This window comes from Plasmodium malariae, assembly GCF_900090045.1.
Source record: "Plasmodium malariae genome assembly, chromosome: 3".
Classification (NCBI taxonomy): domain Eukaryota; phylum Apicomplexa; class Aconoidasida; order Haemosporida; family Plasmodiidae; genus Plasmodium; species Plasmodium malariae.
In genome coordinates, this window is record NC_041777.1 from 117527 (window position 1) to 136189 (window position 18663).

Consider the following 18663-nt stretch of genomic DNA (forward strand, 5'->3'; position numbering starts at 1 on the left):
CATGTAACACATACATATCATCTATTTCAATAATGTTTCTAATTATTGTTGTATTTTGTATTTATTAAAGTAAAATAAAACTTATGTATTAAAATATTCGATAAACATTTTATTAATATAATAACTTATTTTATAATTATGTTCATCCTATATTTTAGTATGCTTTAATACTAATGTTTAAAAAAAAAAAAAAAAGTCAAGAAAACAAGTGATATTACATAGAATTCTAGTACCTTTATATATTCACATAAAAAGATAGTTTTTAACACATGATAATTTAGAAAACCCAATATGTGATAACGAAGAAATAATAAAAAAAAATAAAAATATATAAACCTAACTTTATAAAAAATGTAAATTTGTCAAAAAAAAAAAAAAGGACGGTTCAATTTTGACATAGAAGTACATATTGAAGCACTCGAAGAATGCATGAATGAAAAATTGGAATTCTATAAAGGAGAACATTTAGAAGAATTACTAGAATTGTACATAAAATAGGAATAAAAAACATATACAAATTTAACAAATAGTGAAATAAAAATTGCATTTAGCAAAAATAGCAATGATATTAAAAAAAAAAAAAAATTCTACTGAATTAATGAAAAGAATAGCCCGGAAATATTTCAGAAAAATCGAAAAAAGTTTAATAATTTGAAAAATGAATGAAAAAAAGAACAAGATTACTTAAAAAAAAATGAAGAATTATAAAGGCAACTGTCAAATGAAATTCAAAAAATTCCTTTTTTAGAATAAGAAAAAGATAAATGGACACACGAGATGCCAAAAAAGGGTGTGATAATAGAACAATATTTTGAACAGGACTCTTTTAGGAAATTAATAGAGTAATTATAGAATATATCATATGAATATGAAAATGTGCAAACTAAAAATTAGGTGTCACCAATAAATAGGGAAAGATGGAGTAACTAAGGCATGAAGAATCATATAGATAAGTAACAAAAAAGTAACTAAAAAAATGTGGGTTCTCGTTCTTATGATGGTAATTAATAAAATAAAAAAAAGAAGAAATTTTAGAAATTATGGAATTGTATTTTGATAGTTCCATAAATTAATGGAGATCGGAAGAAAGTTTAAATAGAAGATCTCATAATAAAAAATACATAATTGAAATATAAGGAAATGCCTTAGAAAGTAGTAAAAATAAAAACATGCATGCTTATATAGGTGAATACTTCCTTATACAGGAGGTACACGATTAGATAATCTAATATAGATGTATATTCCATAGATAATGAAAATAATGTACACAAATCTGATCAAAATAAAGAACAGTACATCCTAGTAATTAGTAAGTATATATTCACAATATATTCTAATCACATCCAAGTTGTACCAAATAAATGATTAAACAGATATCTCCTTAAATTTTTTCGTATTTGACGGAAACAAGGAAAAAGCTTAAAGTATAATGAACTATATAAAGGGTAAAATCAAGCATGATTTACAAAATATGAAATGAAGTTATGTTAAAAAATATTTTATATATATGTAATTTGTTTTATTTATGTAAGAATATCTATAATAGAGTTATATTAATTCTCAATTCAATAAAAGCAGTACGATGTTAAAGTTCATATAAAAAAAAAAATTAATTCTTATATACTAAATATTAGCATATGAATTAATAAAATTTTACGTAATTTGCTTTGTCTGATTTCTTAATAACATATTATTTTAGGAAAATAATAAGATATATATTGTAATTTTTTTTTAAAACACATACTATTTATGTATATATATAACTAAATTAACACAATGCATTATTTTGAGAACCATATTCCGACAACAATAAGATAAAAGAGAAGAAGAGTACCCTAGATAAGAATGTCCTTAGTTACATATATATTGTTTGTTAATCTTTTTTAAGTCTTTTTCAAATAATTAATTATCCTAAAACTTCTTTACGTATTTTAATTTTGATATTTTATAGTTATATAAGAAAATGTAATCATATGCTTTACCATAAGATGAATTAATTTTTTGCATGTTTAATAATAAGAACATTTTTAATGAACCATTGGAAAAAAAATATTATTAAATTATCTGATAATTCACTTTTTTTTATATTATGATATAATGTTATACATTATCTTGAATTACATATTATGACATGTATAATATAATATTTAATGGATTTATTTTTAAACGAATTTGTAATTAAACAAATAAATATTAATAATTATTCTTTGAATAATAAGAAATATGATAACTATGTACATAAAATAAGTAATTATATAATACAGAGATACATTACTTATATTGCTCATATTAAATACTTTATATTATTAATATAAAATAAAATATATACAATATATGTCCTACTTTCATAATTTCAATAAGTTATTATATTTATGATACTTAAAATTAAAACTTAAAATATTTCTGAATACTTGAAAAACATGATTATTGTTAAATTAATGTAAAAGATAATTATGAAGAGGTAAACAGGTTTCATATGTATAATTAAACATATATTATATATATATTATGTATTTATTATATATTTGTTATTTGTGATCTTCAATAACAGAAAAATGGAACATTTATTCACTTATAGTATTTAGTATTTTTCTGTAATATAATATTAAAGTTAAAATATTTAAGAAAAAGGACGTAAAATATAGCTACATTAATACTTCTTCTTTTAATATTTCGAATAAATTATTTTAAAAATTAAGAACATATTATTAAATTTTTTCCTTTTATTTTATTATTATGTAATATAACTGGACAAAAAAAAGGAAATTTTTTTTTTTAATTTTTACAAATAAAAATTTTATCATGTTCTAAATTTAGATAAAAGTTCGAATTTCTCAGACATTTTATTAATTAGTTTTAGTACAAATTCAAACATTATTATATTGACAACAAAAAATATTATACAGTATTGTTATTCATACAGCTTGTTTGTTGCATTTGTTTTATCTATTTAATTAATTATTCATTTTTTATTTCTTTAAAACGCACATTATAATTTAATTAAATTCATAGTAATCTGAAATTTCATTATTTGTATAACATATATCTATAATAGATAAAACTTGTTCACATAGTTTAACAGTAATTTATATTAACCACATATGATTATTAACAATGAGATATATAAATGATTCTATGAAAATTGGTTATATTGCAATAAACTACGGGTATTATATATTCCTTCATATGGTAAATTTAAATTGTTATATTAGGTAGTTTGAAAACTTTTTAAAATAAATCCTTTGCATACACATTAACGCATGATCCACAAGTAATAATATTTAATATGTTAAGTGTTAATATTAGTCTTGTATATATATATATTAAAAGGCCATTGAATCTAAATTTTTATGACAGTTAGGTTCGTTTGAATATTTACGGTTATATTACTTATTTTTATATTAAAAATGCATCACGAATAAAAAGATGCATTAAATTAAATAGTCTTTTTCGAATTATATAACGTAGTAACTCATATATTATATTAAAACATTCATAATTGTGAAAGCATTATTAATCTATGTGTTATCCACATTAACTATTTATTATATGATAATCACCTTAAAAACTCTTTTATCATAACGAAACTTAAGGTTTAATTATTGGTATTAAGGAAATGCCGTGAACACTGCTAATAAATATTGCCCACCGCAATAATTATAGACATATATATAACTACTAATGGTTTATAACATTTTCATTAGAAACGATCATAAAAAATATTCTACATGATATTCAAGTTTGTTATTTTTAAAAAATTAAATTCTTTTACATATATATGAATATTCTTTCCATTTATAAGAAATTATGCAAAAATTATTAAAATTTCAAATAGATGTATTTTGAAGGTACTTTATTTATTATTAAGTTTTACATATAAATGATATTTTCATTAAATTTCTAGACATAAGTCGTCACATTTTATTCTGAATTCATTTATAAAAAAAAAATATAAATATAATTAAAAATTTTAAATGTATTTAATATATATATATAATAAAAGAACTTAAGGTAACTAACTAATAGATATGAATTTATATGTGATTAAACATCCAAATATATAAAAAAAAAAAATTGCATCAAAATATATTTTACCTTATATGAATACGTGTGCAAATAAACATATAAATAGAATATGTATAATTATTATAAACTTAGTCAGTTATCGGGAAGGAATTTATATTATAATTTATTTCTTTATATTATAGAACAACTTTTCAAATGGGAAATATATTTATATAATTTCTAGATATATAGTTAAATAATAGTAAATAAATTATCGCTGAAATAAATTTAATATGTTTTTAACACTATAATGAAAAAATAATATATTTAATTAAAACTAATAATGTCTTTATTACTCATAATGCTAATTCATCTTTTTTCACTAATTCATGATCCTGACATAATAGTTCTAATGTATTTCTATAAGCCCATTTTTTTATCGGGTAATTAAATATTTTATTTTTATATAATGTAAATAAAGTAATAATACAATATTAAAAAGTGTTATAAATGTTAATTAGTTTTTTACTTTTATTTCTTTATAATGTTTTTTTATTATATATAAATAAATTGAATTTTATTAATTTTTTTTTATTTTTTTTTTAATTATATTTTCTTATTTTAATCGCTGGAATTGAAAAAAATAGACATTTATTGAAAATTTTGAATTAATATTAAAGACTCTGCAACTACCATATTATTATATTATGATTTATATTGTTTAAAAACAAAACTAGATCTCATCTTATATAATATATTAATAAAAGAATTTTCACTTATATAAAATTTTTTTTTTTCCTTTAACAGTTTATTATGTATTTTTGAATAAAATATTGAAGACACTAATATTGCATATATTGCATGATACTATATTGTATTAAATCCATATTATTATGGGTATTTTTTGTTTAAAAAATATTTTTCTAATTGAAAATTATTTTAGATAAAATTTACATATGTTTACTTAAAATGTTAGATAACTTCAAAATATTTTTAAGAATTCTAAAAGAAACAGAAAAAATTTAAATACTATTTTTCAAAAGCCTCATATATATTATGCCAAGTAGCATTATTACATTTTATCGATTTTTATAACTAAATTAACAAAACAATCTATTAATACACATAGAAAATATATTAATATAAATAAATCTCTTCAAATAATTTATTTACAGCTTGCCTAGTAGCAATTATTATATAATAATTATATTTTTTTAAATTTCTTTTTAAATCCTGTTCAATATATATTATATTAATAATATTTTTATATAGAAATATTACTGTAATATTTTTATTTATATAATTTTTCCGCTTTTTACTTTTGAATATAAGTTATAGTTAACATTTGTTCAAGCTAAAAAGTCTTAAATTTTGAGCAGAATACAATAAAAAAAAAATTGTATTTTCGGTTTAATTTTATCGAAAAAAGTATAAGACAAAATATTCTAATTTCACAGATTATTTTTAATCTACAAAATAAATTCGATATGATTATACAGACAAATAAATTATTTTTTTCTAAAATTTTTACTTTTATCCTATTAAAATGGATATACCAATGGGCGCATGAGGTAGGATAATTATTATATTCAATAATTTTTTATACATTTTTGTGTAATCTTTCATTTTCATCTTAAAATGTATATTTTATTAATATTCAATTAGGGACATTTTTTTAAATATTAAATATTTACCCTCCTGTTTAGGCAAATATATCAGGAATATCATGGAATAATATAAACAATCTAAATAATGCACCAAGTATAAGGTTAAGAAGGTTACTGTATTCAGAAAAAGATATATATTACCAAAAACGATACAATTCCTTAAAAAAAAATGCAATGAAAATAGTAAACGAAGATGAATATAATTTCGGAAATAAATTAAATTCGTTACTAGAAAATATTAATTTACCAAAAAATTTTAAAACATTATTATATGATGAAAAAGTTCCCATATCATCTGATTTGTTTGTATATAATGTCGGTGTTAAATATTTCAATGATTCATTAAATTATGATAATCATAAAACAGAATCTGGAGAATTAAAAAAAGAATCGTTTCAAATGAAAAAACATAAAACAGGAAAAAAAACGTTCTTATCAAGGATGTTTAAATTATTGAAGAAATTAGATACAAAATATGAAAAAGAAGTAATAAAACTATTGAGTCTTCACTTTAATACGAACAATCAAAATGAAGGTAAATCTGAAGGAAGTATTATTAAAAACTTACTTATGGTTTTTGCTCCACTTTATATAGCCAAAGCTATGATAATTTTGTTTAGCATAAATAACTATACTAATGCTGCATTAACGGCAATTACACTGTTATTTATCTCGTTATTTTATATTTCCTTTAAATTTTTGAAAAATATTAAAAAAAGTAATAAAGCAAGTTAAAGAGGGTTTATAAAAGTTCAAAACTCTTGTGGTCATGCTGGAAAAAAATTCTTGTAAGTATCTAACATTATTTTACTTACATTAATATACATAATATTTTAAGCATTTAAGGGTTCATAAAAGCTTCTGTTATATATGTGATATATGAATTATATAGTATTGAAGTTATATTAAAGAAAAATTCATATAATGTCATTCATATATCGTGTAGTGTAAATGAGTTACATACCTATTTTGTTTATATTTATATAATTAACTTTGCACTACTGCTGTAAGAAAATGTAAACTTATTTATTCCTTTTTTTTTTTTTTTTTTTTTGTATTTTTTAATTATTTATGTTGGAAAATCGGCTAATATATCTTTGTTTTAATTATTTTCCCGAAGTTTTATTTCTTCTTTTTTTTTTTATTGAATTTGTAATTTATTGTTTTAATGCTTATTATATTATGTGCTTTTCAACATAAATTTGAATATATAAAGATATAATATTATCAAGTTTTTTTATTATCCTTCTTATGTAAATTCATTTATTTGTATTCGCATACATGTGCATTACATGTTAATTAGGATAGTTGTACTCAGAAAAACACCATACTAGACATTAATGTGTTTTAATTAAATATAAGAATTAATTTAACAAGAATTTTTTACTTAATAAAAAGCTTGTTTATGAGGTAAATTTTAATTTTTTAAGATGAACTATTTGATTGCGAGGCAAATAAACGTAATAAAAAATTACTTTTATGTTATGAATAAAAACATTTCATGTTCATTTGTTCATTGTCCATATTTAAATGAATTAATTATTTTATTATATTTTATTTTTATCTTTTATATCATGACATTTATGTAATAATTTTTCATGTTATTTATTTTTTCAACTTTTATTGTCTAAGCTCCTTCTTTTCTTTATATTCCACACAAATATATAATATTAATGTAAAATAAAATTAATTTGATACTGTATATATATTTTACACCTACCTTAATTTGCATATTATTCTTATTAAAATTAGGCAATTCTGAAGTTGCATATACATTAAGAAATTGTATCTCAGTCTTCTCTAATAGATTAATTACTAAAAATATAAGATGTGAAACAAAATGTTATATCTTTTTATACTATTTATGTTATCGGACCTTCCAGATAGAGAAATAAACATGTATATTTTTACAAATGTAATTTCTTTTTTATAAGTTCTTATTAATAATAGTTAATTTCATTTGTACAAAAAATCTAACGTTGGATAAAAAAACTAATAATGAATAATTTTTGTAAGGTAATAATAAAACAGCAGATGTGTAATTCTTCGTAATGTAAATTCACAATATCAGTGTATCTCCCATATAGATATGTTAATCTTCCCTTTGAAATACAGCATACGTATGATGATTAATCATTAAATTGAACTATATCTGAATTAATAAATAAAAACTAGGCATTCAATTTTATGAATCATAACTTGTATGCTATATCACATACAATTTAAAAGTAATATGTATTAATTATTATGATATCGTTAATTATTTATGTGTTTAAAACACTTAACCCTTTTGAATGTAACAAATGAATTGGAAAATTCCCAGCCATATTTAATAATTATTTTGTTATATGAAAAAATTTTATATTACTAAGAATTCTTTTTTTATATCATACATAAATATTCATATTTTTGTACGTAATTTTGTGAAATGGAAATCTCTACATGCTTTGCTGTGCCTATGAGCTAGCTATTCTTTTGTATATTGTACTAAATTTTTACAACCCTTGATGCTCATTTGTATAATAGTGCGTACGAAATTATATTTTATATTTCGTTATTTATAGCATTTTATTTGTTATATATATGTTCAGGAATATTTTTAAATCTTTTATGTATTATTTATTCGTAATGTCTAATGAAGTCGTTAAAAATAGATCTTTCTGTATATACTATATTGTATGATGTACCCTACAAAATTAAATATAAAAGTATTGAACATAAAAATTTAAATAAAAGAACATATAAAAAAAGGAAAATGAATTTAAAAAAAAAAAAAAAAAAATTTTATTTAACTTTTATAAAACAGTACATATACACAATTATACTTTCTTTTGGTTTCTTTTTTTTTTCATGTTTTTTATAAAAATTGTAACGTATGTGTCATTATAACTTTTTGCTTGTAATCAATTTTTGTTAAACTATCTTATAAATTTTATAAGAGTTTATTATAATTAACTGTATTTACGATATATAATGAAGAATAAAATTAGCTTAATGATGATATATATTATGGACCTATTAAATATATAAAATTACTCTTCATATGTACATAATTTCTTTACTCAAATATTTTATGTGCTTAATTATATTGTTTAAAATATTGGACAAATTTACAATAAAATATGTTTTGTTGAACATACTAAGAAATATTTAATTATCTAAATATCTATTCATAAATTTGTAGTTAAATTCTCCTTTATTCATAAGTGTAACCTCTAGGATAAAAGCATATTAAAATGTGTTTAGTTAATAATAAAATTATGCACGTTAAACATTAGTTAATTTTTATGTATGATTATTTTGCTTTTTATTATTAAGCGCTTCTGTTTCCCTTTATAAAATATATTTTTAATGTTACATTTCATTCATTCAGCAATACAATTTAAGTTATCTAATCACTAATTAATAATCGTAATTTATAATAATATTTAAACTGTTTTTCATAAAAATTTTCATCATATTATAATTGTCCTCATTATGTTTATTCCTCTTGTACATGAATAAGTTATACTATATAATAATATTTATACATGACCTAAGTATTTTTATACGTTTATGTCATATATTAGAAGCATTATATCATTTATGAAATTTGTTTATATATTTTCTAAGTGTAAAATATATGAATAAGATGTACGCTTTCAAGCGGTTCCATTTAATATAAACTTTTCACATATTGCATAGAAGAAACTAACAATTACAAATGTACTCGTAAACTAGAATTATCAATTATATATAGTAAAAATATATGAGCCAATAAGGGATATAATAAAGTATTTATTGTTGTATTGTGATAAATTCAGAGGGTATGCTTTTACGTGCTATAAATAATTTATGAATTAAATTAATTTTTTCCTTATTAAGAATTAAAACTTTATAATATTAGAGTATGTGTTTTTTGCTCTCCGAAATTATAAAGTTATGATAAATGAGCAAGTTTACAGACTTAATTATTAATATTCGTATTTCCTTTATTAGCAACGACATCTTAGCATGTTACATATTACTTTGCTTATAATAGCAACTAAGCATTCACTGTTTAGCACTAGAAGAAAATTACTTATTGCTCCCACAATTTGATCGTACAAGGTAAAACAATCAATCTCGATATAATTATTAATTATCATGAATTAACGTGATTTGTTATTTTTAAATATTCACGCCAATTGGAAATATATGCATAATGAAGTTAATAGGATTATACGTTATAAATTAAATAAGATTTCTCTTTAATTAATTAATACAAGGGAAAAAAGCAAAAAAAAAAAATGTTATAATATAATTATTCCACTTATATATATATCATTGGAATAAAGTACATTCGCATCGTTTTACCAAGCATGAAAATAAGACACATTTATTTTTAATTTAAATCTAAAATTACATATTTTTAATTTCACCCACAAATAATCATTTAATACTAAAATAAAAAGAATCATTTTTTAATTAAAATATTAATTATCACACTTTTATAAAATGATATCTAATTTTCTTATATACGTTAATATTAATACATATATTTTCCAAAACTATCTAGTTAAATACAAAAATATACACATGCATCCATAAAACCGTGTTAAGCTTAAACAATACTTTTAAAATACATGTTTAAAAACAATTTAAGATTTATATGAAAAAAATATATATAGAGAAGAGTACATTTTTATTGTTCTGATCAAACAGGCGAAATACTTGAAGGTAGATTTATGAAATGTAAGCAATGGGATATAAGTTTGTTATTTATGCGTATAACTTAGGATATTACAAATCTTGCTTATTTTAAGCAACTTATCAAGGGAAAGAAGCACATGTTTTAGTATTCCTTTTCCATTTTAAACGTATTAACTTTACATATTCTTGAACTTTATTTAAGACATAAATAATCGTTGGTATAAAAATAAACGTTAATATATATAATGATACAAATATTAGAGTAAACAATATCCAAATATATGATATTTCAGAGAAAATTTCTTTAGAGTTTTACATTATTAAAAAATATTGTATTCCAAGATATGTAATGAAGCTAGGTAAAACAAAAAGTATATCTTCCTTTTATGGTATACTTTTCCCTAAAAACGTAACTTCAGCATTTGTAATATTTTTAAAATTATTTATGTAATTTACTTTGTCAAACATTTTTTTTTTTTTAAATATGAATCTCTTCCTGTGTATGCACAAGATTTACTTACCCTAAGTTATTCATGTCTCCCTGCATTATTTTATGAACATTCATTTGGTTCTTTATTTTTTCCTTTGGTTTTTTTTTCATTATTAGATCAATCTTTTTTTCATACTCTCCTTTATTTGACATCTTTTTTTTTAACCTTACAATACCTTTACCTTTTTCCTGCTTACTGCATGTTATTAAATGAAAATTTCTTGTACCAAACTTATTATCTACATTGTATTTCTTCTCCAACATTTATTATAGGTTCAATAAAAAAACATAAATATTTAAAACTTATTATAAATTTAGATTTTTGCGCTAAAAATAAATGTTACTTTTAAAAATAGGACTTTAAGCAATAGAGAAAAAAAAAATTTTCTTAAATGTTACTATTAGACCACTTTATTTTATTGGTGATATATCCAAATTAAAAAGATAAATGTATAATTTCTAAAAAAAGTGAGTAATAAAAACTTTTCCTTCATAGAATATTTCTCCAATGATACGTTTTCACCAACTATATTATTAACTATAATCTTAATATTTCAATGACTAAACTGTTGAATGAGCTATTATTATTCTTATTTTTCTATTATTTTCATGTATTTCTTAAAAAGTTTTAAATACTACACATAATAAATATATATATATATATATAAACATAATGCCCAGTGAATTGTAGAAAATTAAAAAAGTAAAAACTTTTTTTCAAATATTACATGTTAATTATTGATGAAAAATGGACTCTAATTACACAAAATTAATTATAATTCACTGATATATATTCAAAATATATAAATTAATCGTACATCAGATAACGGTATAAAACATTTTGTAATTGACTGCTTAACCATAGGAAAGAAAAAAATGGTGTATATTCATATAACTAGTACATATACATATTCAATGTATGTGTCTTTCTTCTATTCTGTACCGTTGTTACCATTGTTATATGCATCTATATACAATACTTAAAATCAAATATTAAAATATCTTGGGTATTTGGAAAATATGAATAATATTGTTAAATTATTTTAAAAAAGAAATAGCTTAAATCTGCTTAATAAGATATTTACGGATGGAATAATGAACATTATATTTTATCTTTCTTTAAACTTATACCAGATAAAAATGAAATATTTATACTTACGTAAAATGGAAATTATCATTATTTCATAATATATTAGTAGTATTTATAAATTTGACAATTATAGAAGGAAAAAAATAATTATACTAGAGTTTATAATTATATTTCATGTTTATATTTTGGGGGTTTTCTATTATTAATCTATTGGATGTAAATTTTTCCTTTTTTCAATTTTTATAGTAATGTTATAGTAGGAAACAAAACTTCAGTTATTGTATTGTAAATGAGCACACACATTATTAATAATATTTCGGGAATTTTATATATTATGTGGGCTAATTATTTTTTTACTATTTTTAGAAACTATTTATGAAGCTATACTGATATTTAAAGTATAAACGATGACATACTTATTCAAGTTGTATTTTTGTTACATTTATATTATTTTTAGTACATTACCTAGTTTATTTCTTTTCTACCTTAGTATATAATTTATACATGTTACATGAAAAAAATAATGAGTAGTCCTATTTCTATATATATATCTATATCTATATATATATATATATATATATATTACTTAATGATATGTCTTGTTCATATAATATGGGTATCACTTTGACAAAAAGTATAGTGGAAATGCACACAAACTTATGGTTAAAATTGGGAAACCATGAATATTACATAATCCTTCATATATGTTATCTTAAAACCTTTTATAACATTATGGAACAACTTTTTAAAATAAAATATATTTTCCAATAATAATTTAAAACAACATTATTAATAAGAATAACAGTAGAAATTATTTTTTATAGTTAGATATGCTTGAATACATGTGAATTTTTCTGATATATATACTTCTTCCATTATAGATCAATCTCACATTTACTTAAAGCTTAAAACGGATTAAGATTAACTAATTTTTATATTATATATAAATTAATATTAACCCTCCTTTTATATTTGGAGTTTATGAGTATACGAAATATGTTATGTTGTTACCAAGATGAGTTATGTTCTGTTAAGTCCAAGTTTATCTTTACTATGTAAAATTCAGACAATATGATGCTGTTATATATGTAGCAATTTTGTAGAATTACATGAATATATATTTTGAATAAATAATCATTTTATCACTAAAAATTTTTTTCGAAAAAGCATCAATATATGAACCAAATTTATCATTTTCAGTATATGTCAATTGTGTATGTAAATATGAAGAGACACTCTATTTATATGATAATTTAATAAATTTTATTAAAACTACAATATTTTCAAAATATATATCTGTGGTATCCCTATGTAAATGACACTTTTACTATTTATTTTGACGAACCTTGGCAAGTTTAGATCTAATATAATATTTTATTGGGAAAAACACATTAATACCATTATGTACTTTATTATATCTCCAGTAAATATTAATATCTTAACATGAAAAACATATTTTACGAAATGAAAAGTCTAATATAACTGTTCATCATACTTTAGCATAATGTTATTCATCTATGAATACATATACATGATATAATTAAATTTAGGAAAGCCTGATCATTTACATATAAATTAAATAAATTAGACGTGGGTTTAAATTATTCGATCCCCTAAAAATATATATATACACAAATATATAAATTCATGAATTACAAAAATATTAATATTTGTTTCGAAAAATATAGAAAAATAGTAATATTTGAATTACCAATGAAAAAATTATAATGTAATTTTTAATACTATAAATAAACATATTATATACATTAATAGATGTAATGATTTTTTTTATGTTTATTGTTTATCCTTTTTTCTTACTTTCTCGTTAGTAATTTTCATTTATATGTATACATTTTTACCATGGTGTTCATAATTGGACATTTGTACATGCCAAAAAAACTATCTAAACAATTAAATTAAAAAATTTTCTTTTATTGTATATATATATATATATATATATTTATATTTATTTATTTTTATAATTATATGTTCTACATATATTACAAAAATGTTTATTATAAAAAAAAAAAAATTGCGAGTAAACAAATTCATGGCTTTAATATATTTATTTTTTTCTTTTTTACACTAATATTATTAGACTTACGCAATAAACACATATATGCATATATCAAACGATTGAAATAATATTTTTTTTAATTTCAAAAAAGGAAAAATTAAAAATTAAATGCATGCTATATAATATACTAATAAAACTAACGTCATTAAAATAATTATATTTTATTTCATTAATGTCCACTAATTATTTTAAATTAAAATATATACGATCTTTATTATGTTCAATCATTATGTACGCAACTATACTTCAAAAGAATTGCTTATTATCATTGCATACTTTTTATAGTTTTTTCAATCTACATTAGATTAAATAATATTAAAAAACAATATATTTAATATATAACACCTTAGAATAACTTTTAAAATGTTAACATAATCTTAATGCAGTAGTGGGTTTTAAAAAAGTTAATTTCCTAATTTAATAAATATATAAAATAACAACACACATTTAAGTTTTTATTACATTTAATCCACATTCTTATAAAAGCTAACTCACGAATACGTTAATTTGTACTATTTCCCTTTCTGAAATAATTTATTCTTGAACGTAATTTAATTACTATTACATAATTATTTACTTTTAATATCGATTGAATCCAGTTATTTTTACGGGTAAATATTTTTATACGGATTATTAAAGAAATTTTTTTAATATATAAGTATTTTATTTTATTTTATTTTTTTGATACTTTATTATAGAATATATTTGATTTTACTTTAAAGAAAATACAGTAATTTGAATTTTAAAAATATATATAAAAGTGCAAAGGAAAGAATGGGTATATACTGTTATTAAAAATTGGAAGCTAAATGTTAATTATTTAAAATTATATTGCGCGATTGACTTTATTTCTTTAAAGAAATACAATGCAATATAAAAAACGTGTAAATATTTTTCCTTTTAATTACCGTTTGTTTATTTACAAGTTCAATATGTCCATGTAAGTACTTTAATGAGGAATATAAAAAAAAAAAAATTAAAGTATTTCTACATTTTTAATTTATTTTATATTTTTCTTTTAAAATAAATTTTGTCCATATAGAAATAATTATGTATTTTTAAATATTGATCCCTATTATTTATTTTAAGCTAAACAATTTTGGTAATTCTTGGAATAAAAACATAATTCCAAATAACGCACAATTGTAAGAGCTAGCAGATTATTAATGGAAAGAACAAAATATAAAAATAAAAGAGATATGCTACTATGAAAAAAAGAATAATATATATAAATGAATGAGATAATATTTTGAAAATAGTTTAAATACATTGATACATTTATTCAATTTTTCGAAAACATTTTCATATGTTATTGAATAACCACAATTTTGAAAAGTATTTTGAAATATTGAACAATCATAATTTTGAGAAACTATTTAATAAATTCAATTTTTATGGTGATTTTGAAAAGTCATCTGATCCATTCAATTAGGATGTAAATTTGAAAAAAGGACTTTACACATTAAACTCATGTGACCATTTTAATTACCTCTTTGATTCTTTTAAATATTATGATCACTACAAAAAAAATTTGATGCATTAAAATATGATGTTAATTATAAAATATGGTATGGTAGAATAAAAAATGATGAATATTTTAAATTGAAAAATATGACACAAAAAAAAAAAAAAAAGGAACATATTAAATACTTTTAGATGTTATGGAAGATTATGAAAAAAAAGTAAATATAGCATAAGAAAACTTTTTAATTAAAATAGATTCAAAAGTTGAATTAGAATTATTATGTTTCTTGAAATCTATTCCAAATACTAAAGATTATTTTGTTAAACATGAAAACTAATTTAAACAATTGTTATGTTTCATTAAAAGAATTGGAGTATTTTCTCCATTTATATTAACAACGTTGCTACATATGTTTTTGTGTTATCTAGTGTAATTATAGATGTTAGTTCTTTTCTGCTCCTTTCACTTTTTGTATTTACTTTATTTTTTTTATATGCTCTAATGTTTATTTGCAAAATAAGTCTTTTATTAACATAATCCCACGTGTATAAACTAATCCAATTATTGCATGTAAGTTTAATTTTTAGAAGAGTTCTAATTTTTTTCTTCAGAACAAACAAAATCAACATACTAAAAAGTTACTCGTATAAATGTTTAAATTCAAAAACGTTAATTTTCTTGTAATTCTACTAATAAATATTTACGAGAAAAAATATATGTAGAACTAATGTATTTATAATGTTTGAATTCATTTTTTTCTAATTTATTATATTAATTATCTTTACATTATTTGTTATTGCAAAGTAATAATAATAACTCACTTCATAAATATTTGTTGAAATTGTTATTTCTGTTTAAAAGCTTAAGAAAAATGTTCATCATATACGATATTTTTTTATTTATTTTGTATATGTAATATTATAAAAAAACTATTATTTTATGTTTGTTTTAACTAATTCATCAAACCGCAATTTATATAATTAAATTATGTAATGCATTTTCCTTTCACAAAATATGTCGTTATTTTCCTTTTTGCATTTTTAAAAGTTGTTTTTGTTTTTATTACCATATAATTATAATTTTTATTAAATAACATATTATTATTCAATAAATTTATATTTTAAAACTAATCTATGTATTTAGTCTCATTTATCACTATTTTAAAATTTACTACACAACTACAAATTTGTTGTGATCCTTAAATTGTAACAATGTTTCTGATCAGAATCTCAACAATACATTTTTTTTTTTTTTGGATAATACATATATTTAGGTATTTTAATATTATTGTTTCTTAAAAATCAATTAACTTTTTTTCATAATATAATATTATATATTAATACGTAAATTTCTGTTCACATTTAAATTACATTGGCATTTAGCTTTTTCCACACAAAAGGTGACATTAAAATTGACATACATATATATATATATATATATATATCAACTATAAGTTCCTGCATTCATTAAACGAATTCATCTTTTGTGAATGGAATTATTACTAAAATTTTGCTAACATTCATACATGTACAGCATATAAGGTGTAAAGCATAATTGTTTAACTCGGATTAGCTTAAACTTATGTTTGAATTTTTAATTATAATCTTAGAATATCAATATTATATACAATTTCCCTTTTAAAGTACATGTATGTGTTTAATTAATAAAAAATTAATATTTATTTTTAAATAGTTCGTAGCATTTAAGAAACCCATAAACGTTTATCTTTTATTATATATTTTTAAATTGTTGCTGTTTAGTAATACATTAATAACTTACTATATATAACTTTAAATTTAATAATAATATAGATATAATGCTTTAATAACAATTATTTAATTCCGTATTTTTAATATTTAGAATGTAAACTTTTTCTTATTGCATATACATTGTGCCATGAATCCTGAACCTCAATTCTAAATGTGAAAATATTTCCAAATAATACAGATATTCTGTTATATGTTAATTATACATTAAAAAGTAAAATTATAGAGAAGAAAGAAAATGAGGTTTCAATGTTTTTAATATATATATAATTTTACAATCACTTAAATAATAATTCCAGAATCATGTTCAATTGTATGTTGTGTACAAAGTTCCAATTAAGCACTTTATTAGAAGTAATATTTTATTAATATAAAAATTAATATAAATAATTAGCATAATTTTCTTTCGTAACAAAATATAACAACGAATTTAATAATTATATATTTATACACACATATTTTTTAGTAACTTTTGACATAAATATGTATGATATATGTCGCTTTTTGTTGAATATATATTAATTTCAGATTTATTATTATATTTCAAAAATAACAAGAACAAAACTATGGATTAAATATTAATCTTTTGGTGTTAAAAAATTAACTTAGCTTTTACCCTTATAATTTACGAACAAGGAAGCCTCATATACTTTATAGGTGATCCTCGATAAAAATTTTTCAAGTGCAGTTCCAATTAAAAGATTATTACAAGTAATTTGAATAATTCACTAGTGTTTACTAATAAATATTTAATATATTTAATATATTTATTTAGATTTGTATTGAGAATAATCAATAATTATTTTATTAAAAAAAAGTTTTCTAAGATATTCTTATATATGTAAAAATATATTATATAAATAAACCCATTTTTTTATTTTTTTTAAAAAAAGCAGTTTTCTTTGAGCCTTAAAACAAAACAGACCCTTTTTTATATGTTATTATCATAAAATTTTTAAAATTTTACAAAATAAATATTGTGTATATATATATATATATATTATAGAGTAATATTTATGAATGATATATTAATTATAATATTGGACAACTATTGTTATATATCGTAATAAAATGTGCATTGTTGTTCAAAAATACAATGACCATTCTTATGACATCACTTATATCTAAAATTAAAATATAATAATATTATATTACCATGAGAACAAAAAAATAACGAAATTTCAACCTAAATATAAATTAATCATTATATGTGCATACAAAATTATATTTACAAATAAGCGTATTTAAAGTATACAATTAATACCAATTATAATGTTTTTTACTTAAGAAAATAAATAAATTAGAAAAAAAATTTTAAACATTCATAATTGTTCCATTAAACATAAAAATATAAATATTATGTCAAAATTTATATTTATATTATTTTTAAAGGAATATTAAAAGGATAACATTAATATAAAAGAATAATGAA

At 19.6% G+C, this 18663-nt stretch overlaps 1 protein-coding gene and 2 pseudogenes across 1 annotated transcript, besides 2 other annotated features; 2 read left to right on the forward strand and 1 right to left on the reverse strand.

Moving 5' to 3' along the window:
- Nucleotides 1-158: 158 nt before the first annotated feature.
- PmUG01_03012200 lies at nucleotides 159-1220 on the forward strand (annotated as a pseudogene).
- Nucleotides 159-1220: a sequence feature (STP1 protein, pseudogene).
- Nucleotides 1221-5492: 4272 nt separating this feature from the next.
- Nucleotides 5493-6407, forward strand: PmUG01_03012300 (Plasmodium exported protein, unknown function; the record flags this gene model as incomplete). The annotated part of the gene is made up of 2 exons (XM_029008750.1): nucleotides 5493-5576; nucleotides 5712-6407. 2 exons carry the CDS (start codon nucleotides 5493-5495, stop codon nucleotides 6405-6407), a joined length of 780 nt encoding a protein of 259 aa, XP_028859346.1.
- Nucleotides 6408-10463: 4056 nt separating this feature from the next.
- PmUG01_03012400 lies at nucleotides 10464-11094 on the reverse strand (annotated as a pseudogene).
- Nucleotides 10464-11094: a sequence feature (Plasmodium exported protein, unknown function, pseudogene).
- Nucleotides 11095-18663: the final 7569 nt, after the last annotated feature.